Source organism: Sylvia atricapilla, chromosome 3, assembly GCF_009819655.1.
Source record: "Sylvia atricapilla isolate bSylAtr1 chromosome 3, bSylAtr1.pri, whole genome shotgun sequence".
Lineage (NCBI taxonomy): Eukaryota > Metazoa > Chordata > Aves > Passeriformes > Sylviidae > Sylvia > Sylvia atricapilla.
The window spans coordinates 56,774,253-56,797,796 of NC_089142.1; the positions used below are offsets into that span (position 1 = coordinate 56,774,253).

Below are 23,544 nucleotides of genomic sequence, written 5' to 3' on the forward strand. Positions count from 1 at the left end.
CACTGCTCATCAGCTACAGACCAAGACTGGCCTGGGCAGCTGTGAAAGCTGCTTTGCAGACCAACACTCCAAGATCATTCCCCACATCACACAGATGTGCCTTCTCTCCTGCTTCATCCTCTTCTGTCAGGAACATCTACACCAAGTTTACAAGACCTCCTCTCCTGGCCACTCACAGCTGTATCACCCTCAGCCAAAGCATAGCACCACCCCACACCAGACCTTTGCTTCCCCAGCTGCAGGAATTCCATGTAGAGCTGGGGAGAGGAACAGGGATACAAAAGTGCACAGCAGTCATCACACTCAGCCAGCCCCTGCAAACCTTCCTCAGCAGGAGGATGTGTGCAGTCAGCTGGGGCCAAGGGAACTGAAGCCTGCCTGGGAATTGGGTGAAGCTAAGGCACTGCACCTTAAAAACACACCCCAAACCCCCTCACATCACTTCTTTTCCAACAGTTTTATTTAAACAGTTGGTAATGGTGTGCAAAAGTTTCCCTTGAACTACAAAACTTCGATCCAGACTGGGCCAGTTTTCCCTGTTTCCCACCATTTCTCTCTGCAGCCAGCCCAAAGGGGGCTGTGTGGGACTCTGCCAGGCAGGTGGATTTCTCAGGGACACTTCCCAAGGAGTCATGCGGCGCATGAGCTTCTGCTCCTGTCCAGCCATTTGTACATACTCATCTGGGCCCTGCTATGCCCAAAACCCTTCCCTCAATACAGTTGAGTATTCTTCTGAAAAAAACAGCTGGTGAAGCTGGTTTATGCATGCAGCTCTCTATGAGGTGAAATTCAGCCAGCCTACTTACAAATGCCTAGGTTAAAAGTGGGTAATAGCTCCAAGACCAGGCAGTGAAGTCACTCACTGCTGTCAGATGCAAATTATATCATTGATATTGCTCAGAAAGGCACTCCCAGACAGAGTAACCCTGTTCTACCTAAGCTTTGTTAGGTACAGCCCAAACAAAGAGACCATGTGATTTTATACAGGAGAAATGATGTCATGCAGTTGGTCCATGGATCAAACAATTCCAAAATGCCAGCCCTGATGACCTGGGGAAGGGAAGCAGAACCCTCCAACATGCGTTGAGAGAACCATTGTAATGATAAGAGAGAGTATTAAAAATACACCATCAAGCCTCTCACTTCTTCAAGCTCTCCTAATCATAAATATGAAAAATGCTGATTTAAGTTTGAAAAGATGCAGCTTCAGCCAAACTGACTTATACCTTCACTGGTAACAATACAAGAGGAAGAAAACCAAAGTGTGATTAAAGAATACACCACCAGGGCCTACCTACATAGTCTGATCTTTGTCATCAAACACTGGTTCTCATTTTGAGTGACACGACTGAGGTATGAACCATCACAGCAGGAAAGGGTCTCACCAGGCTGGTGAGCAGCATACAGAATACTGTAAGAAAGATTCCAGACTTGAGAAGTGGGGTTTAGAATACCCACTTCATATCTTTTATTGAAATTGCTTAATACTTTATATTACACTATTTTGATTCAAAATGGAGGTTTTATAAAAAGAAACCATTGTTGAAACTGAATAAGCCAGCCAAAAGGAACAACAAAACGTTTCAAAAAATTCTGACCAATGTATGTTCTTGTACAATGCTTTGAAACCGTATCATTGTCCATAATTTTATTTAGGAAACACCTGGAGAGGAGCAAAACCGCTTGAGAAAAACTGACTTGCATTTATTACCAGCAACATTTCAAATCAATAACCATGGCCAGAATCATAGCACATGGACTAGAAATGAGGCTATCAGAAAATATCGGCCCAAATTTATTTTCTTGACACTAATACCAGAGAGAGGCATTATGTAGACTAGGGCTCCTCCAGTCCTTGGGTTTTTCTTGGTGATGACAAACTGGGTAGTGCAGATTGTATTATTGGAACTCTGCCTCTACATCCTTGAAAACTCTGGTTCTCTGTGCAGTTGGCCTAGTCCAGCTATAATTAATGAAAAAAAAAAAAATCTTTGGGTGCTTCTCAGCTGCTTAGGCAAATACTGATGAAGTCAGTCATATGACCAGTACCAAAAAAAGAACAAAAAACAAAACATGCGAAGAATAGCAATCACTTCAGGCTAAAGCTATACAGAATTGTACCTTTCAGTCTACACCTTTCAACCAATGATCTGTTTAAATTAGAAGGGATATTCAAATTTACAGGATAAATTAGACCAGTTCCAAAATTTACATCAAATCATCCCAACACACTAAAGTTACACTTTTCCTTGTCTCACAATGGGTGAGCCCATAGAAGAATACCCTGCCGGCAGGAAGAACATGTTACTATTAAGCAAACCTGAGTAGTGAGGATCAATAAATACAAGGAGTTAAAACCATAGTAGTCAGATAACTTGAGTCTCAAAAGCCAGGGGCTTCATGGAGCCTTAATCCTTTCCTTTCAAAGGTTTCTCTTTTTTAAGCAAGCATTTAACATCTATGCTGAGACTTAAAAAAAAAAAAAAAAGTGTCCTGGCTAGAGAGAGTCAACTAACTCAGCCAACTGGATATCAGAAACCCAGTCATTACTGAACAGATCATTGTAAACAACCAAGAAATCTTTCTCTTCTTCCCTTTTGAATGGTTTCTTGTTAAAGGCAAAATTCAGAAAAATCTTTCAGGCTGAAGTCCTCATATTTGGTTGGAAATGTTGTCCCGTTATATATAATCTCTCTCTATATATTTGATTAGGCACAAGAGGGGTTATTAAATATTCAACAAGTCCTCATCACTATCATCATGAAACGATGCTGTATTTGTAGAGTTCTGTGCCTGCTGCTGGCCTGGCTTGGCTATTGCTTTCCTTTCCTTTCTTCCATTCAGTAAATAAGATTTGTTATCACTGCCAAAATTGTGTAGCTTCTTTTGTGGGTGCTTGGTCTTGTCTAGTCCTCTTCCTGTTTCAATCTTTACATCTGGAATGGTTAACACTTCATCCTCACTGTCCAGGTCATCCACATGGAGAGAGGTAAGGGCTCCAGATGTAACAGACTTGGTAGCAATGTGACCATTCTCCTGCCCTCCTTTTGCAGTTCTTGGATTTGGTGCTGCGACTTCCTCCATAAGCCACTCTGTCTCATTCTCATTAGCTTCTTCTTCACTGTTTATCTGTAAGAAAAGAAAAGAGAAGATGCTCACATACTCATCTCCCCAGCTGTCAGGCCCCACAGCATACATGCCTTGGTTTAAGGTAGCTGTGAGAGAGTAAACACAGCAAGAGCATCACTTTTTACTGTGCTGAAACAGACTTTGCTCTCTTCTTGTACAGTTACATGTTATTTGGTGATTTAAGGACTGCTCTTGATTTCTTCAACTCTATCTTCCTTTCCCATTTCACAATATAAATTTATATAATATATATCAGCTATGTGGCTTTTCTGATGCCACACCATATGGTTTCCATGTACTAACGGAACTAGAATTAAGGAGGCTATTTATGTATTAACAAAAGCTTCATATTAAGAAAACTTGACAAGAAACAAATTTGATTTTGTCACTGTATTACCTTTGTGTATTTGTAGGAAACACCAGATGATCTTCTACAGCAGTTTGTTATCTTGTTTATTACAATTTCCCTATACAAAGGAAAGAATACTACATTAGGAACACTATATCCACTTATTAGCCCTCTTGTCTTCACTGGATTTTTAACATCAATAAAAAGCATGTCAACAAATGAGCTTTGAACTATCACATCGACCCTGAACCACTCTATCAAAATCCATTCTGGGATGATGTACATCTTCCCCCTTGCTACAGCTTCAGGGTGACTGTTCTGAAACCTCTGTGGCCTTTATATCTAAGGAAAAAACACCCCAAAAGTTGTCTGGATAGCAGAAAAACAGCAAGACTTGGACTTTTTCCTTGACCCTGTTGTATGGATCTAGCCTGACTCCATGAAAGTGGAGGGATATCAAATACTAACAATATTATCATACTGTTTTATGCTCCTCAATTAGCAGTTGCCCACAAGAGAGGCTAGACCAACTCAGCTGTACACCCCAGTCCTCTTTACATGGGCCTTCAGACAATAATGGAGAATTTGAAGGACCAGCAGTTTAATAGTTGATGCTGACAACTGATAAACAGTACCCAAATCTCTTAAGTTTACTATTTCCTTTTCATTTCTGTCAGAAAATCAAGTCCTGACAAAGAACCTTCTGAAGACTCTTAATAATTTCTTACCTCCTCTCTTTTTTGTAGAACAGCAGGATTATGAGACATACAGTGAGAACAACCAGGAGAACACTAAGCACAGCACCAACAGCCTGGCTTCTCCTTGAAAGACCTTTATGTATTTGGGTCTCCTCATCTGTCTGTTGCTGACTGTTTCCTGGATCATTGGTTGATCTAGCAATGCAAATTGAAAAGATATGATCTATTGATAAATTTTGTTAAACTGGATTAGAAACAGCAGATTAAAAGAAGACATGCCACACCATCGTGTCATTCCAATCTAACAGCTGTATGAACTGCATTTAGGGGATTTCATCTAAGTAAAAAACAACTTGAAAAACACATATATATGTACAGTGCCTACATCCCAGAATGCTATCAAATAGTGCATGAAACTACAGTTAAGACTGCAGAGCACAATTAAGCACTCCAGAGCTTATCCACACAAAGCTGCTGTTTTAGAACCAAATCTGCACTTGAGCAAGCTGAAACAGCTACAGAAATTATCTACCTTTCATCTGACTTCAGCACTACACACACTAAATTCCCTCAATAGGTTTAAATCAGAACCAAGAGTTTGCCTGTGCTTTCAAGCTAGCAGCCAGAAAGTAAACACTCCCAGAAACAGTCACTCTATTTTTCACAGTGAGGCTGCCTACCTGTCAAGAACCTTGTAAGCATCTAGATACAGACACACTGTTTTTAACAACACTGTCCCCTCACTAATCAGTAGATTACCTGATCATATTTAATTGCAGAAATACTTCATTGTTCCTTGAAAACCTGTTATGATTTTCCATTCCAGGCTAAAGTGAGCAGATAGAGGGGGAAGGTCAGTCTTTGTCACAGCTTCAAAGTTTTCCAGACAGCAAGGAAAGGAGGACCAAACACCACATCCACAAACTGTTTGCTCCTCTCAGTAACATGAAACTGCATGTTCTGTCAGCTAGAGTAGGTTTTACTTAGTGAAAACAGTGATATTAATCCCACTGTGCCTCTCTAGCTTTAGGTCCAGATCAATTTGGCAAGTTTTAATTTAATAGTTGTGTGCCAAACACTGGATACATGATCATCCCTTTATCTATAAGCCTACTGCGTTTTTAGCTTTTCCCTTTTCCCCAATCACTGTGACAAATAAATACAAAAAAGCCTTTCATTGAGAAGTGCTGACAAAAGCTGATTTCAGAAAACAGTCAGCTACTCACATTAATGGACACACAGCAGATGTGTACCAGGTAAATAAATACTGGCAATCTGCTGTCTCATGGAGGAACTCAGGAATGCCTTCCTTCACGTCTGGATTGCAGTGGAAGAAAACGGTTGAAGATACAAACTTGGATTTATCTTTACCACATCTGGAGTCAGATGAAAATATGACATCCAAATCATCATCTACAATGAGAAGAAAAAATTGTCGTTTACGTCATCCTTGAGAACAATCCACAAACACTAGACCCTGGAAAAAAACTAACTAGCTAAAGAAAATCATTGCTTATGCAGCACAAGCACAGATGAAAACAGGAGATTAAAGTCTTCTATCTTGCATTGTTTTTACCAAATTCTTTCAACTTCAAGTCTTTCAGTCTGCAAGTGTCAAGCCCTAACCCCTATTAAAGCCATACTTGCAACAGAGCTTACACAGCAAAAAAAGAGAAAGAAATCTAAATTATGCTAGACAGATTTGGATAGCTTTACAGAAATAGATTAGCACAGATGTCATGAACCAAGAACTATTTTCTGATGAAGCAATTCACAGAGTATCAAGCCATTCTGCCTGGTGAGCACGTACTTACCATCGACGTAATATTTGGCATTTCTGGCAGAACCAACTCTCCGAACACGCCGTTCATTGGTTTTCACCTGGCAGATGTTTGCTCCAAAGCATTCCGGGAAACTTGAATTTGTGATACCAGAAAGTTGAATTTGATACACATATTTATCACCATTTGTCCGTTCATCACCAGAAGCTGTGTACAACCTGAGGAAACAGAGGAAACATCTATTCTTAAGTCTTAACTCACAGGTTGGGGGTATTCCCAAAACATAAGACTGGCAACAGTAGTAGATGCTATCACTGGTTGATTCCAGAGCCAGCTGAGTGATATTTAGCATAAATATAATCCTCAGCAAGCACTGAAAGCAGATTTTTCTGGCTATACTGCCATCAATGTATGAGTGAACATGTAAATACCTCCAAAGGTTTCAGGTAATATGAAGCCAAAAGCATGATTCAGTGGCTCATACAAACTACTGACTGTGAGAATCACATGGTGTGCTCTGCAGCTATGATAAATGACACAGTTTAGCAATCTTCTCCAGAAAGGTTAACTAGTTCTACCATTCTGTTGTTTTGGGGGGCATTTGAGGGTTTTTTACTCACTTGGAATAAACACTCCCTAACGAAAAGTTTTTCCCAGTTGCAGGATTAATGACTGTTCCATCCACCACCTCTACCTCCTGCTGCTTCACAGCACAAGCTGCACGTGTGTCCCACGTGATATAGTAAGCACAGTTCTCTTCATCAAACCTACCAAATAAAAGAGAGAGCTGATGATTCCAGGAAAGAGTAACAAGTTTTAGCATCCTGAGAAAAGGAAAAGACAACTGCTAACTCCCATGTGACAAATGTCCTAAGCATCACACCTAGGAATAAGCTAAAATAGTCAAGTAGCACTCAAAAAAAGCTACCTGAAGAATTATATTGGATTTCTCTGCAGTTTCATGATTTTAGAAGACCTGGCTGCACCTGAACTTCCTACTGAAAATTCCAGAATTGCAATAGTGTATCAAAGGGTTTTATTGATATATTTTACCTAGCAAACATATCAGGCTTCTTTTCTGCAGCATGTTAAACCTGCTTTTTATTTAAGCAGGAGAGGTATAAGCTAGTGTCCTGATTCTAGCCACAACAGGCAATATTTTTGCAGTAGACAGGAAGGGCCATGGCCAGGACCCAGAAGTTACTCTACACCAGCTCACCTCATTGCCAGGGACAGGGGGAAGGACATCTTTTCCAGGGAGAAGGGCCAACATAGGATGGCAGAGGGACCGCAGTTATGTATTGTTGTCTTGTTTGAATCATCCAACTCCTTCCTCTGTTATTGGTATTGTTACTGTTACTTTTCTTATCTCATTTACAGATTTCCAGTAAATTGTTATCTCAACCCATGATCTTTGCCTTTTGTACCTCCACTTGTCCTCACCAGCCTTTGGAAAGGGCAAGGGGGAACAAGGAGCATGTAGTTTCAGTGGGATCACTGAATTAGAGAATACCATTCCTAAAGCGTGACAGCTAGTCAGACTTTGCTACCTAGTTCTTTGACTCACACAGAGCATTTTGTTCAGTTTTCTAATTCTTCAAGCAATACAGAGTTAATAGCATCAAGACTAAGCAAAGAGTCCCCAAGGTTTCTTAGTATTTGTGATCATGCATATATACCTTATTTTAGAGGTCTTCTGGTTAAATACACCCTACAGAAAATGTTCTTTAATACACAAATTTTAAACAGAGTTAAGAGTGGTTGTACAATGACATTGGCTACTGATACTGAAAATAACAGCATCTAAGCCATTGTCAGATCTAATTTGGAAGCAGAATGCTTAAATTTGTTCCCAGAAAATTTAAGATAAATATAAAATACGATGTTTATGGAAATGAACAATTGCACAAACTCCAGAAGACCCTATGGCTTGCAAGTACAGACCATGGATTATTTTAGGGACTGTCCAAAAGAGCAGACAGTCCCTGTCCCAAGATTTAAGGGTTTTCTAGAGCGGTACAAAAGAACCAGCCATGAAGATCAGTGGTACATAAATTTATTACTCACCTCTGCAGCATGGGCATGCCAACTGTTCTTGCACATTTCAGTTCTATAATAGTTGTTACTTTCTTATTTTTCCTACATTCTTGCCCACTGGAATAACTAATATACACTGTATCACCTAGAAGAAAAAAATGGTGAGGAAAGGTTTTTGTAAGCAGCTGTCAGAAATTTCCTTTGCTCATTCCCTAGACTTCCTTACTTCCAGCATTCTTTTTCCTTGCATTGACCATATATCATATATATCATATATCAGTAATTTGAGGCATTCAAAATTCTGATCATTTAAAAAACACAAGGCAATACACGTCTGTACTTGTAAATGGATGGAAAATTTCCCTGAGCACCAATTCAAAAAATATTCCTTAAACTAGAAGCTTTAGTAGAATTGAAATTGGTTTTCATTCATTTTCCTAAGAGTTGAGCCAATTACTCATCCTTCACAGGCTGCTTTAATTAAAGAAGTTAGTAGATCCAAAGTCTTTCCAAACTGGATGATCAAAACTTACTTCCCCTCTCACAACTACAGAATCACAGACTGGCTGAGGTTGAAAGGGAACCCCGGAGGACATCTGGTCCAAACCCCCTCCTCAAGCGGGGTCACCTGGAGCCAGCTACGTCCAGACAGCTTTTGAATACCTTCAAGGTAGGAAATTCCACAACCTGTACCAGTGATTGGGTATCCTGACTGCAATAAAAAGGTTTCTTGATGTTTGGATAGATAATTAATTTCTTACAGCTTTAACAGCAACACAGTTTATTTGCTTCAGTGTTATCTCATGGCTTAAAGGTAACATTCTGTTTTCATTTTTAAACAGAAGATTCACCGATAAAAATATTTCAAAATAAAGGTTTCAGCATAATTTAAGAACCACTACAGCCAGGCTGTAAGATTTAAACCTTTAATCTCTAGCTCTCTACAAGAACAAAAAATAACTCTACCTGTCACATTCAGCTTCTGCGTGTGAACAAGTCCAAGAACTTGAACATCTCCATTGTCACTTTTCCTGCAAATACTGGCTCTTTCAGGGCAGCCTGTGGGTCCCTCGTGTACCCTCTGACAGAGGTTCACATAGTATCTATGCAGAACATGGTAGACAAAACTTCTTTAATATCCATTTAGGCTAAACCGAAGAGGTGATACACAAATTTGTGCAACTTCATGGGAAGCGAGACAGGTTTCAAGAAACTAAATCTCAAATTAGCTGACAGAATACGACATGTACTAAGGTTTGGCAGATTACTTCTATCATTTTCAGGTAAAAGACTGTACAAAAAAAAAAATAACTAATCATTTACCAGATTAGGTCACTAGTTAATTTTGACCTAGGTTCAAACTAAAAATTGGAAGAGTCAAGAAATGTTCTAAAGCTTTTTCATTTATAAAAGTTATAGCACTACCCTAAATCCAGCATCTCCTGGGAGTTACACCAGCTCAGATATGTTAGAACAGAGAACTGCTGGCAAGATGAATGAATGAAGAGTTTTGTTACCCCACAGTTTGTCGTAAGTTCAGAATTAGATGCTGTCATCCTTGCCAGTTCATTTCTATTTCCTAACTGGAGGAGGGAGGCTGGAGAGGCTGACTATTTCCTGACATCCATATTTTCCACTATGCTAATACATCAAGGAATATGGGTGAAAAGCCCCAGTTAAATATCAAAAAATAAGTTATAAATTTGAGTTAAAGGAAAGCAGCTAAGTAATTAGGACTTTTCTTCAAGAAGAATCAAAAAACCAGCATTTAAACAGCGAAATGACATTTTTAAGATAGCAGTTTAAATAGAAAGCTTTTAAATAGCTTTTAGTTTAGACATATTAATCCTTTAAAATGGGTTACCAATAGATGGAAAGGGTGAAATCAAGAATGTGATTATTTGGTCCCTTCAGATAAAATGGGTTCCTTTCTCAGCTTTTTTTTTATTTATATTAAGTGCTAAGTAAGCACTGACAGTTTTGAGACACTGAGCAGGAACTAAACAGATATACAATGCCACATTACAACTGTACTGATAATCAAGCTGCACCCTGTGAGTTGCTCATTACTCACGAGTTGCCATTGTGGGAAAAGTTCCATGATCCTGTCAGGGAAGAGAGCATTCTCAAGTCATATGTCCTGTGTTTTTGGACAAACTTGCACTCCATTTTCTTGGGAGGACAAACAGCTTGAGTCTTCCATTCAAATGTCACAGTACAACCAAGAGTCTCACTGAGAAGGTATGGGCTCCCAACACCAGCATTTTCATCACATGTAAAGATAATGGTAGATTCCTTTCTTGCAGTTGCTGTAAGGGGAAAGGTTGTAGAAAAAAAAGAGAGCATATTTTACAAGAGGCTTGCAGGCATGTATGGATTTTAGTGCAGCTAAATCTCCGTGTTAGCTAAGATCCTTGTACATAAATTATAGGAAGTACTTACTGCTACTACAGAATCCCCACTTTTCATCTCCTTGGTAATTTTCAGTTGTAGCACACCATGGCCTGTTCTTCCCTTCTGTAATGCATTTCTCATAGGTCTTCCCTTTGTACTTGAAGGGGAACACACAGAGCTCTCCCTTGTCAGTCACTGAGAAGGAAAGGTATCATTTCATAACTACATGCAGTAGAATAGGAGGCATATCCATATTTGGAACCTTATTCCAAGCCTGTATTTCAGCACTAAAGAAAGGTCAGTGGCAGACAACAGAAATACTGAGACACTGTATTTAAACCCAATTAGAAAACCAGATGTAGCATACAATCAACTACAATCACCCCTACAGAAAAGTTGCACTGTCTCTTCCAGGGAAATACATGTTCATGCTGCAGATTAGTATGATGCTTGTGATTTAGCAAAACTACATGTTTCTATTGCTATTATGTAAAATCTACGTTGCTTTGTCCTGTCACAACAAAACCTCATATTTTTAGGGAAAAACATCCTGACAAGTTCTGAACATAAAGAATGGGTCTACTCTGATCTCACCTGGAGGGCACTGATCACCTCCTGTATATTGCAAGATGACTGTTTCATCCTGGTGGCTGTAGTCCATTCTCATTTCCTTTATGTTTCCAAAAGATGATATGCCACTTTTAGATGTCAAACACACTGCCCCATCTCTGCATTTTCCCTGGGGCAAGCCTACACTGCACACACCAATGTGGTAATTGTTTGATCCAGAATATACCTGTGTAGACAATAAGAAGCATCACAGCAAGTCTACAGTCAATGTAAAATCACACAAGTGCTTAATAAACCAAGTCTCAGGCAGCACTTGCATAATGCAGGAGGAAAAGGTAACTAATTTTGCAAGTCTGGCCTTCCTTAATATGACAAAATTGCAGATAAAGCACACAGGACTACAGATAAAAGATGTTCAGCAGACCTGCTTTCTCATTCAAGATTCTGTCAAAGGTGAAGATTTCGCATTCCTTTACCCATCACTGTGTCCATTAACTTCACTCTCAAAAACATTAAAATGCTACACCCTCTAATAATATTCCCTCTATCAGAAGCCAAACAAGCATCAATACTGACCACAGCACATTTCAGCCTTTTCTCACATGGAATGCTTAAAAGAAACCCTTCCTGTAGTTTTAAAATGTTTATAGCAATAGGCAATTACAAATAAATAAATAAATGTAACACCACAAGAAGGCATTACCTCGAATGATCTTCCAGAAAGGCTGGTCAGGTTAAAGGTATAGTGTAGCTGTTCATCAATCACAGAGCAGCCTAAAGTCTTCACTTTATCAGGACACACAAGGGGAGTTTCCCACTCAAACACAAATGTGCAGTCAAGTTTTCTTATCATCTTTGGCTTACCCTGTTACCAAAGAATACAAGATGACACAGTTAATTTTTGGAGAGTTTGGTGTTATCTCTGCACTTTACCCCTTCCCCAACAGTTAACCTCAGTTACTACCATGACTAGACTTCATTGACTGTAATACAAACACTGTATTTATAACCAGTACCAAAAAAACCTTTCAAGGGAAGTGCATTCTACCCAGCTTCAGAAAACAATCAAGGTACACAAGCTTTCTTCTTAATTAGGGTTGAGATTTTGATGTTCAGCTCAGTTGCAAGCAGCAAATGTGTGAGAGCTGCGCTTCTTGATGGCAGAGAAAGTTAAGAAATTTTACTAAGGTTTAGAGAGAATACTATTCACTTTATCATATTTCAATCTTAAGTATTAGTACAGTCTGTGTAATATTCAGAGCTGCCTCAAATTTCAGCTCATGCCCTGTGTTGATGGAAAATGGTTTCATGATCTTCAACAAGCTCTAGTTTGACAAACATATCCAAGTGCTTCTCTACAGTTCACTGAAGCATTTAAAAAAATCCAAAAAATGTTACATTCACATCACCATGCAAACTCAATTTAGTGTTTGGGTGTTGACAAAAATAAAAACATAAGTAACTAAATGCAAATTTTTTTTAAGCTATGTGTGATTATGGAAAAGATTATAGCATAGAGGGAACACTTCACAGTAATACCTGTAGAGTTACTAGGGTTCTTGTGTTAGCTTGAGGTGCAAGTACAAACTTTAGGATCTAAACAAGGTGCAATACCACATTAAGGTTAAGGTCAGCAATAAATCATCATTACATTACTTGGAACCTGACCCTTGATTTCATCAGAACCTGTCACTCTCAAGCTTAAAGTTCATGCACTCAATAAAATTTTGGCCAGGAAAGAAAACAAATATGGTACGTCTTGAAACAAGTCCATCCATACATTACAGAAACAAAACCTTGACTTATTTTTAAACAAAGGTAACACTGGTTACCACTCACTTTCCATTACACTCCAATACCAATGTAAGTTTAATAGCAGTCTTACCAGACTAGTTCCTTGGCTGCAGTGAAATACAATAACAGAAGTATAGTTCAATCCACTGTTTATCTGACAAGGAGTAGTGCTGTTGTAAGTGATGTAAACTTCATTTACTGCCTTATTGAACTGGGGAGGACCAGTAACACGACCAATATCCTACATAAGCAAAAATACGTATTAACAGAATTACAGGACATACCTAGATATCAGATCAGCCCAGAGATTCAAATCAATTCAGATTCATCTGTTTGGTTTACATGGGAGCACAGCTATTGCACTTTCAAAAACTGCATTCTACACTCAAATAGAGTGTAGCCATTACAGCCATTACATTTCAATTCTAACAAAACACAAGTTGAGCAACTCAAAACAGTTTTTGACTAAACCTGACAAAAGCCAGGGAGTTTCTGCCTCTTAAAGGTAGATTCTTCTCTACATCAGTGTGCCAAATTACCAACACATCACTTAAAAATAGCATTAACAATGGAATAAGGTCCCTAGATAAATACAGAAATTTGTGGAAAAAAAATCACAGCATTTTATATCTCTCTTCTAGAGTTCACAGACAAGTCCTCAAAAGCAAAAGCCAAGATCTCTCAAGGTAATGACACAGACAATCCTCTGTAACAGGCTTGCTATTTACATAGCTGTCAAGGTCTTACATGAAAGACCTAAGTGCATTTTGCAAGCATGCTAGCAACTAGACTGCTTCCAATTGCAACAAGCTATCACAAGATCAACTGAGCCACAGAATGGCTAAGACATTCTGCTTCCCAGTGTCCATATCTGGCACACACAACTTTGGCACACAGGTTTCTTTCACTACATGAAAAAGATTCTCCGTAGCAATTTTTATATTTATCATGGCATTGAATCTTCTGGCATCCAAAAAGATCACTGGGGTTCAGTACAGTAAAAAGCAATAGAAGGGAACTTTGCAGAGATTTTAATTCTGCATTCCATTTCTTTAATCCACTGTCAAGTATCTGGTTCAAAACAGGTCTCTAGGAAGGGATACTATATTAAACCATTAAGGAAATGCACACTTCAGTGATTCCTGGCACAGTACTTACTATCGGCAATTCATTAACCGGAACCATGCAAACAGCTGCTCCAGGTGGGCAATTGACACCTTTGATAGGATTGAGAGGCTCACAAATGTTGATGTAGAAGTCTGGAGAAACATCTGTAATATCTTCATCCACAAATGCCTCATAATACCCAGTGCGATGGATCAGAGGAGACAGGTCAATAATGGAACTGTCATTCATTACTGAGCACTTCACCTACAAGAAGGTACATTTATTGCTATTATTCTTTTATTACTCTTTGATTAATTGACAAACAACTTATCCTGTAGCCAGAAGCATGGCTACATTTAAAAGTTTAAAATGTAAGCATTTGAAAAGTTTCAAAAGCAGCATTTGTTCTAATTTTTGCTTGTCTACAGATATTAAGCACCTACACGAAGCATATGAAAAACCTTGATCATTTAAATTTTCTTATAGAATGGAGCCCATATTTGAACAATACCATGACAAAGCTCTTGCACACATATTCCAGCATATGACTATGACTTTTTAAGATCAGGCCCCATGATTTCCTCTCCTCATCTCCACCACCTTCAACAAGCAAGCTTGATTATAACAACATTTTAACAACAAAGTTAGTCGATGGCTTGAGTACTACCTTTCCTCAGAACAAATTTCACACACTCTTAACACACACAAAGCTACTGAGAGTCTATGAGGAATTTGAGAAATCTATTCTTGTTTAGAAAAGGAGCAACTAACAAAATTACCATTAAATTTCAGGACAAATAATCATTGCTGCCACCTAGATATCATCACACTGAAATAGCTTGGCTAACTGTGAAAAAAGGTATCAGAAGTGCACTAAGGACCATCAAATGGAATTAACAGGCTAGAAAACACAGTGAGGTTGGGTATTGTTGATTTGTATTGCAGCATAGTACACCTTATTGAAGGGGAAACCAGAACTGTGTGTAGCTGAAAGAGAGGACTTGACAGCTCCTGTCAGGAAGAGAAAAATTGGAAGACATTTTCCTAAATGGAAGCAAGGGCTGTAACGGTATTGTAGGAACAGTGATGAGAAGGAAAAACAACTTGTTGCAGAGAATGATGGTCACACTAGAGGTAATCAAAGCAGTAAAAAAAAATGATTAGGCAGATTCACCAAAAAAAAAAAAAAATCAAGATAATAAATTAATCTAATAGTTCATTTAGCCTTCTCTTCCTAGTGCTACCCTTTACTCCATGCACTCCATGCCCTTTACTCCATGACCTCTACTGGTCATCTTTAAGTACCTAAAATTACTTAAGGACTACCTCAAAGCATTGATTGGAGCGCCAGCAACTAAACTGACCAGATTATGTTGTTACAGCATGTGTTGTACATCAGAAGCAGATTCTAAATTCATGGTGTCAAGGTTTATTGGGTTTTGCACTGAGGAAATTGAACCAGCACTTGCCTGGCCTCTAGTCACCTGCTTAGAAACAAAGGCTATCCTCATGCACAGAGGTGCCAGCCATCCTCAAGTCAACCTCAGCTCTGCTGGCCTGCTGCACTGGAGGATCTTCACCATCACTTGCAAACGTGACACACTATGGCTTCTATTTGAATTGTACTGAAAAGCAGCTAAACAGGTTCCACAAAGGGGTAATTCTCAAGTTAATTTTAACCTAGCTCAACACACCAAGCAGGAGTTTGTCAAGTATTGCTCACCCCTGCTGAAAACATCAATACAGAAAGCATTCAAGAACTCCTCTATGAATTTGGGTTCTGTACTACAAGAAGAAACCTTTCCCTCAAGGAATTTAAAATAAGCTGTTATTATATCTAACCCCCCTCAGACATTTTAAGTGCCACAAGTGTTTTCTGGAAAAGTAATTCTTACCTCTTCTTCACAAGCCAAGGAAGTATGCCAAGAGAAGTAACTGGTGCAAGTCTGCTCATCAAAAGACACAAAAACAGGTCGGCTCTCATCTCCAGCATCAGACTTGCATACAAAGCTAAAATAGCTTTTATGCTTCAGTGCAGGGTCTGCAGGGCAGGGATCTCCACCTTCATAGACAAGCTTTAACACCTGATCTTCATAACTTAAAGTTTTACTCTGTTTTCCAGCATTAACTGGTTTTTGGCCACCTGTGATGCAGACAGCTAAAGAGAAAAAAAAATTGAAAAAACAGATCAAGTCTGATGCAACTGCCCTGAAAAACTGCACCATACAACATAAACAGCAGGAAACTTAAGATTTTAGTGTAACTTTAATTTTCCTAAGAAAGAATGGCTTTGCCACACCACCCAGAGTTGTCATTAAACTGAGCTGAACTGCACTGACACAAAGACCAAATATTGCCTTTATTACTTCATCAACCAGCTGAATGTACTGCACTTATACAGTGATGCTTAAGCAGCCACAGAGCAGTGTATGGTTATCACTTCTCTGAAAACCAAGCAATTAACAAAAAATGTCAGACAGATCATATATAATTTCATTAAGAGGCCCCTTAAAAACCAAATCAATCCAATATTTTCTTCTAACTCCACAAAAATAATTTTCATGACAAGCAATATTCCTATTTTAGCATCAAAGATGCTAAAGTATTATTTCCTATTCAATTTGATGGAAGAGTTACCAATTCAACCTGCAATTAAGCAGCTTTAAAACCAGTTACTTAAGCAGAAAGTTAATTTCTACTGCTGTTTCAGAAGTACCCAGAACAGAAAAGAAAGCTAGAAGATTGGTAAAGGTTTGAAGTGCAGACACATTACAGCAACGCATCACTATGAAGTTCACTCTAGTTGGAAGACTAATGTCTCCATTTTCACAGCATTAAAGACATGCAGTAGAAGCACCTACATTCCTGCCCTCATGTTCAAAGAAATAGCCATTTAGTTCATTAGGAACTAAAGGGATTGGGACTTGAAGTGAGCCTATGTGAATGGTGTTGGGTAAAAATACATGGCCTCATTTCCTAAAACAGTTTTAGGTTCTTTTCCTAGTCAGCACAGCCATCATCTGTTCCCTTCACTCCTCCTGCATTTGCAGTAGAACATCACATTTTACAGTAAACTTGAGAATAAGCACTTCTTTTGGTTACCCTACAGTCAATTATTACAGTACCAGAGAGGATGAGTTGCTTACCAGCTCCATTAGCACATGAACTTTTAGCTTCAGCACAAACATTCAACTCAATTATTCTGTTGTGTGAATCACTGATGGTATAGCCAGACTCTCGCTTTAAAGGTGTCAAATCGAACAGGTGACCTATAGGGAGATGAGGGAATGATTTAATCTCTTTTTCAGATTCAAAATCAATACATTTCCTCATATCATAAGCTTTCAGTAACTTAATTTAGTAAGAAGGTTAACCAGACTCCATTTGCCTGCTAGCTTAGAAAGGCAAACAGTTACTTATTTACATTAACAGAGGAAAAACTAGTTTTGAACTATCAACTATTTATGTTCCAAGATATTGCAGTATGAGAGATTTCTACCATCAGTAAGCTTCTTAGCCACTATCCAGAGGATGTGCCACACTGCCCTTTTTTAACAAAGTCCCTCAAGAACACAAACATATTAGTGCTGCTTCCAGCAGCCTCTGCCACAAAAAATCCTGAGGCCTCCTCCTTACCTGTTGCAGGATTGGTTACCCGACAGTCATTTTGCACATTGCTTTTAAGAGGACATGCAGCAGCAGTGAACCATAAGAAGGTATATTCACAATCTTCAATGGCAGTTATAAGTTCTGGCTTTGATTCCTAGACACAAAAGAGGGGAGAGAATGACATTTCTATGGAGTGTAAGATTCCATGCCAGATTTATCCCTGCAGCCTGTAGCTGAGTTCAGTTCAAGCACTAGTCCTAAAACTTAAAGATCATGATGGACCAGTGAATTAATCCAAAGACAGAGCATTTAATTGTGATTATTTCAAATACACAACAGTACAGAATCATTTTCAGGAGAAATAAAATTCATGAGAGGAGAGCTAAAGGTCACCTAGGGCAATAGAAAATCCAAAAGGCAGTTCAAATCTCATAAAATGGAAGAGTACTTAACGGCAAGGCATTCAAATGTGCAAGAGTTAAGAGCTACACAGCCAATAGCATTATTTACTACCTGGAACACTTCCCAACCTGCACTACATTCATCTTCAAGATGTAAGCAGATAATCTGAAGCTATAACAGATGACAAAATTTGTGCTAACAGTGCATACAAAAAAAAAATCTCTTAAAAATTGCTCAGCATCTAAAATGAAAGTACTTATAAGTCCTTCTGCTTGCATGAACACAAAAAGTCCCAGCAGAAGAAAAAAAACCCACTTACAATTCTGTTTTCATCACACTTGAGGCGCAATATTGTTGTTTTCTTCCGAATTTTATCTGGACACTGATCTCCATTAATATATTTCAGGACAAAAGCGACATTTTCCCAACGAGGACCATCAGCAACCTCCCCAAGACTGGTGCATTTTGTACCCTCAATGAGGGAGGCAGCAGCATCAGAAGGGCAGGAACCTATACAGATAAATAAAAACCTGCATTATTACTCCACATGTTACTTGCCTGGAAAGAAGTCCACTACTCTACTTTCAAGTGTATCATGGCTGATCTATCTCAAAGCCATTGTGCAAACCATACCCGTTGGGGTGTATTTTCCCAAAGATCACAACTAGCAGCAATGGTCTCACATCACTTAAGGCCATGCAAAAAGTAGTGGCAGCTACCACAGGGGAAGTAGACTACTACAGAGTGGAAGGCTACAGTCTGGCCTTACATTGCACAAAACACAAAAAAAGTCAGAAGATGCCATATGAAAATTCTGAACTGATTATTCTAATCTTTAAGAGCTATAGCAAACTTTGGATAAAGACAGAAGAGATTGAGTGCCGAAGTTATCAAGAGAAGAGCTGCTAGTGAATCTCACCCACTAAGCAGATGGAAACCAGGCTCAAAATCTACCCTTCCCTCTGGTGCTAAAAATCACACCACTGTCTCCACACACTTTGCTTTGTGATTTATTTCACTCAGAACAGCCACCAGCAGTACTGTCCTACCACTTGCCTTCCCTAGCTATAGGAAGAATACATCTGTATTTTGCACTTACGTGTAGCACCATACTGTACTAAGGGCTTGCAGACATTAATATAATATTTCTGGGTAGTAGCAGATATAGCAATGGCCTCCCAGTTCTCTCTGTGTCGTGACAGGGATGAAAAGTCATAGAACCTTCCTTCGTCATCCCTATACCAAAGATTAAAGGCATGCAAAATAATTAAGCATTTTAAAGCTGTAATTCTTAAGTTACTACAATAATTTTAACCTGCTAACTCTAAGCAGAGTATTACACTAGAAAAGAAGTCTGCATCAGACAGTGATCCCCAGAAACTTCAACTTCAACAGAGGGGTATATCACTGCACCAGCTATCCCCACAGAAACTGGTCACATGCACACAGCTCTCAGCCAATGCAAGAGTAATTCCAACTTTTTATTCAAGCATGTTGGCTTTGAGTGTGTAGGGCAAGGATGCACACAGTTCAGTGCACTGTTTTACCTTAGGGTAGAGACCTATAATGAGGCCAGATGTTCAAATTCTGAGCCAAGGATTAGCCACATTTAACCCCACATCCAATCTTAATGAGCTAATACTTGGTTGTGGCAGATATAAACAACATTTTTCCTGAAGCACTGTTTGGTGGAAGTTCCAAACAAATAGTTGTAGTCTTACCTAAATTAGCTATTGTTAAATAACAACTAGACATTTGCAACAACCTAACATACTCAGCATTCAACCATAAATAAATACATACTAAACAGTTCTCTTTTATTATTCCCCAGAAGAATCTCCAAGTTTGGGGTTTTTTTCCCCCAGTGAAATTAGTTTTCAGAAGCACAAATTGCAAAAGTTATTTAAAATATTATGAATTGGCATTGAACGCTACATTAGCTGGTCAAAACACAATAGATAAACGGGCAATGTTGCACTTCATCACAAGAAGGCTATATTTGTCTCTCTCAACATAGAGCTCCATTTGAATTTTGTAGAAACAACTTACTTGTAGGAACACTCAGTAGATTTAACAGGTGGGCAAGCATACTGAGTATGCCATTCAAACATGTAGGTGCAGTCTGGAGTTTCCTTCAAAAATACAGGCTGGAACAACACAATACAAAATTAATTTGCTTTCTTATTTAGACACATTAAAACTATTAAATGCCTCAGTCATGCTTCAGGAACACACATATTATCTTAGAGCCACACTATGCCTCTGACCATCTAAAAAAGCATGGCTTCTCCCAAACCTGAGTTGATCCACACACACACTCTTCTGATAAAAGGGCAGCCATTAGGAATTGCTGCCTCCCCCATGAAATAAGAGCAAACGTTATTCTAGACACCACTGTTTAAGAACAGTAAGGGAATCACAAATGCAGACAGATACTAAAAGTAAGTAACCATCTTATTTTAGTCTGGCCACGCAATACTTGCTTTCCTGCACATTCAAACTTCTACCTTTTATTTCTTACAAAGAAACAGCTGTTATTTATGGAAGAACATCCCTTCCCAACTTGTCCAAGAACTTCGGTAATGTCCCTTAAAAAAACAACATGCACTGATCTTCCTGGGCAATGAGAAAGGTATCATCCTTCAAAACATTCCTCATTTTTTTTGTCCACTTACAGGACCTTTGAATCGCCTGTCTAATCTGTAAATGATTAGGCATCTTCATGTTCTTCACTCTAACTTTCCATACTTTGAAAAAGAGGGCAACTCTGGAAGACAGTATGCACAGGAAGTATGTTTTGAAACTAACCTCAGATGTAGTCTTGTCACAATAGAATAATATAGCAGTTGATCGTTCATATATTTTATGACATTTTTCTCCGCTGGTGTAATTAATCATTATTAAACCATTTTTGAAAGTCAGTTTGTCTGTACGTAAGCCTAGAAGCAAAGAATTGAAGAAAGTCAACAGCTACAGTAAACCCACAACTGCAGTAATGCCTCTGACAACAAGGTCACATAAAATGCATGACTAAAGAATAGATAGACAGATTTACTATCTTGGATTTACTCAACCTTCCTCTAAAACCTACAATCCAGTTATTGAGGGACTACTACTCCAGCACAACAAGGCTGAGCTCATTCATAATTGAGTGCCAAGGTAGCTACACATATGACATATTATCTGCACACTGAGCAAAAGCAGTGAGGTCTTTATCTCATTAGATGTACTAGATTAGCAAGAACCCTTCTTCTATCACACCCTGGTTAATCTTCCCATTCCCTAAGTTTGTTTAGGTAAGTGCAGTACCTGCTTCTTTTCTGAAAGTAGAGCCCGTCTTCTTTACTTGACATGATGCAACATGGCGATTATCTGCACTGCAACGTTCTGTTATTTCTCCACAAACTCTGAAGTAGTAGTCATACTCATCTGTACTCACTTTGACATCTTTATCAGAAAGTGGCTTCAGGTTAAAAATGTGACCATACCTTGGATCTTTCACCTGGCAATCGTTTCCTTTAAGGAGAAGTTAAGAATTTAAAATACAACTTAACAGATTTATTAGCCTTGCCAAATACACTGGGGACAATTGAAGCTTACTGGACAAATAAGGCCACAAAAATGAGTAGCTGCTTGAGGGCAGTGAGACTGAAGAACCACCTTAGTTCAATTAAGCAACTCATTTTGGGAAGTCACCAATATCCAGAACTATGTAACTACATATAAATGGCACATTTCTTTTATAACTGCCACTAAAGCAAGATGCAAAAGTCACACTGTAGTTCAAAAACTACCTCGAAGTGGTCTCAAGTGCTTCCTTCAGCTCTGCTGAAGGTTAAGTACAGAATCAGAGACAGTAAGTCCAGAACTTGCTTAATTATCTGGAAAAAACAGCAAGGTCACAAAATCAAAGCAAAATGTGCCTTAGACGTCAGTTTTATATCTTCTTTTAACAGCTCTGGAGTTTGCCAAGTTAAGAAAATAATTTGTCATAGGAAATAGTCACTCCAGCTTATAAACCTACAAAGATGCACATAAAAGAAGATTTAAGAAAATTCTAGTTTCATGAGTCTCATTAGCCGATATACATCAGTGACTTTGCTGTTGATCAAGTCTTCAGTTTTAAAGTAACCCCTTTGCTCAATATTCTGAAGCTTTTTTAAAAAAAAAATCATCAGATTGTATCACTTGAACATTATGCACTTCTCAATCATCTAAATTGGTACCAAGCTAAAGACATCAGTTTTCCTCCCTTCAAAACCACAATTCAGTCACCAGTGTCATACACAGTAATCACATGCTACAGAGCAGTAGTTTGTGAACATTCCTCATGCCATGTCAGATCATTGGCAGTTTCAATAATGTCTAGGACCATTGCGATGGATCCTTTACAGCAAGTCCAGATATTTTTTAAGGAATTACCTACAAGCTGCAAAACAAAGGCTGCAAAGGCAGAGAAGGTGCCTACACACTCAATCTTCCATCTAACAGACAATCAAGTACCAGAATTAGAACTTGTGATTTCCTGTTGTACGTCCTGGAGTCAAATACAAACTGAGACTCCCCCACTGGCCTCTGTCCCATTGTCTAACTAGGGTCAAGTTAAGTCTTGCTTCCAGTCTTTATTGAGGGACAGGGAATGACTTGCCAGGCACACAACCAACTCTGTTCTCATGAAAGCTGATGCTTTAATATTTACTAGCAAGTCTTTCTGTGATTTAACAAGGTCAAATTTTGTTTTCTCAAAACAGCATTATAACTCTATCTTCTTTCCCCAGATAGGCAAGTACATTTGCCTGTCATCCTAATCTGGACTTTTAACATTAAATAGGATTTGTACTTAGTTTGAAGCTCAGAATAAACATTCCTCCACAAGCCAACACTTTTACAGACAGATTCACAGGGCAAGAAACCAATATAGTTTCATTCAAGTATTTATTACTTGTACAGTTTGACTGATACTTTAAAGCTCAAATAACTATACTTACCTTCTGCTCTGTGAACAGGACATGCTGCCAAGGTCCTCCAAACAAAGACAAACTCACAGTCATTCTCTTGCTCCAACACTGGTGATCCCTAAAGAAAAGAGCCATACAAAGGAAGCTTATTAATAATTACATTGCAAGTCTCAAAACATACATGCATGGCTTTTTTTTACTGCAGTTGCACAGTTTAAAGTCTCCACTGTCAAATTTCAGTATTCATGTTCAGCAAAGAGCTGCTTTTGGTTGCTTCCAGGATTCCATGATAGTTCCATATTGTGCTCCACAGGTTCAGTACAACAGACAAAGCTTTCTTAAGAAAAGACCAGGAAAAACCCAGTATGTAAGATTTTACTTTTTAGAACCAGTCTCTCCATTTTAAGAGAAGTAAACGCTGTCTGTTTTGGTACAAGCACTAAAGCCCTCACTAACAGCAAGCAGAACAGCAATTTACCGTAGTTTGATCGCACTGGAAGATGATCCGTGTAGAGTAACGCTGATTGTCTTTGCACATGTCACCATTCAAGTAGAGAATGCTTAACGACCCATCAGTAGCAGCCTGGGGGTTTATCTGAATGACTCCAAGGTTCTTGCTTTTATCAGTGTATTTCACACAAGATCCTACAGCACCGCCTACAGGAAGAGAACTGAGGCTTAGTTCAATGCTTGGACAACTAGAGTTAAATTGATTG

At 38.8% G+C, this 23,544-nt stretch overlaps 1 protein-coding gene across 1 annotated transcript in view; it reads right to left on the reverse strand.

The window, feature by feature from the left end:
- Positions 1–1,431: 1,431 nt before the first annotated feature.
- IGF2R (insulin like growth factor 2 receptor) overlaps positions 1,432–23,544 on the reverse strand; it is a 56,922-nt gene continuing 34,809 nt past the window's right edge. Inside the window, exons 25-48 of the mRNA XM_066315441.1 lie at positions 23,307–23,485; positions 22,859–22,946; positions 21,180–21,386; positions 20,679–20,809; positions 19,920–20,017; positions 18,970–19,106; positions 18,190–18,380; positions 17,496–17,622; positions 17,006–17,128; positions 15,755–16,017; positions 13,911–14,123; positions 12,844–12,993; positions 11,662–11,823; positions 10,983–11,184; positions 10,437–10,583; positions 10,069–10,303; positions 8,961–9,097; positions 8,025–8,139; positions 6,578–6,724; positions 5,991–6,175; positions 5,403–5,589; positions 4,207–4,371; positions 3,527–3,596; positions 1,432–3,129 (exon numbers count right to left, since the gene is read on the reverse strand). Coding sequence (XP_066171538.1) covers positions 2,728–3,129; positions 3,527–3,596; positions 4,207–4,371; positions 5,403–5,589; positions 5,991–6,175; positions 6,578–6,724; positions 8,025–8,139; positions 8,961–9,097; positions 10,069–10,303; positions 10,437–10,583; positions 10,983–11,184; positions 11,662–11,823; positions 12,844–12,993; positions 13,911–14,123; positions 15,755–16,017; positions 17,006–17,128; positions 17,496–17,622; positions 18,190–18,380; positions 18,970–19,106; positions 19,920–20,017; positions 20,679–20,809; positions 21,180–21,386; positions 22,859–22,946; positions 23,307–23,485 — 4,061 coding nt within the window. The 3' untranslated portion in view covers positions 1,432–2,727. The remainder of the gene's footprint in view (positions 3,130–3,526; positions 3,597–4,206; positions 4,372–5,402; positions 5,590–5,990; positions 6,176–6,577; positions 6,725–8,024; positions 8,140–8,960; positions 9,098–10,068; positions 10,304–10,436; positions 10,584–10,982; positions 11,185–11,661; positions 11,824–12,843; positions 12,994–13,910; positions 14,124–15,754; positions 16,018–17,005; positions 17,129–17,495; positions 17,623–18,189; positions 18,381–18,969; positions 19,107–19,919; positions 20,018–20,678; positions 20,810–21,179; positions 21,387–22,858; positions 22,947–23,306; positions 23,486–23,544) is intronic.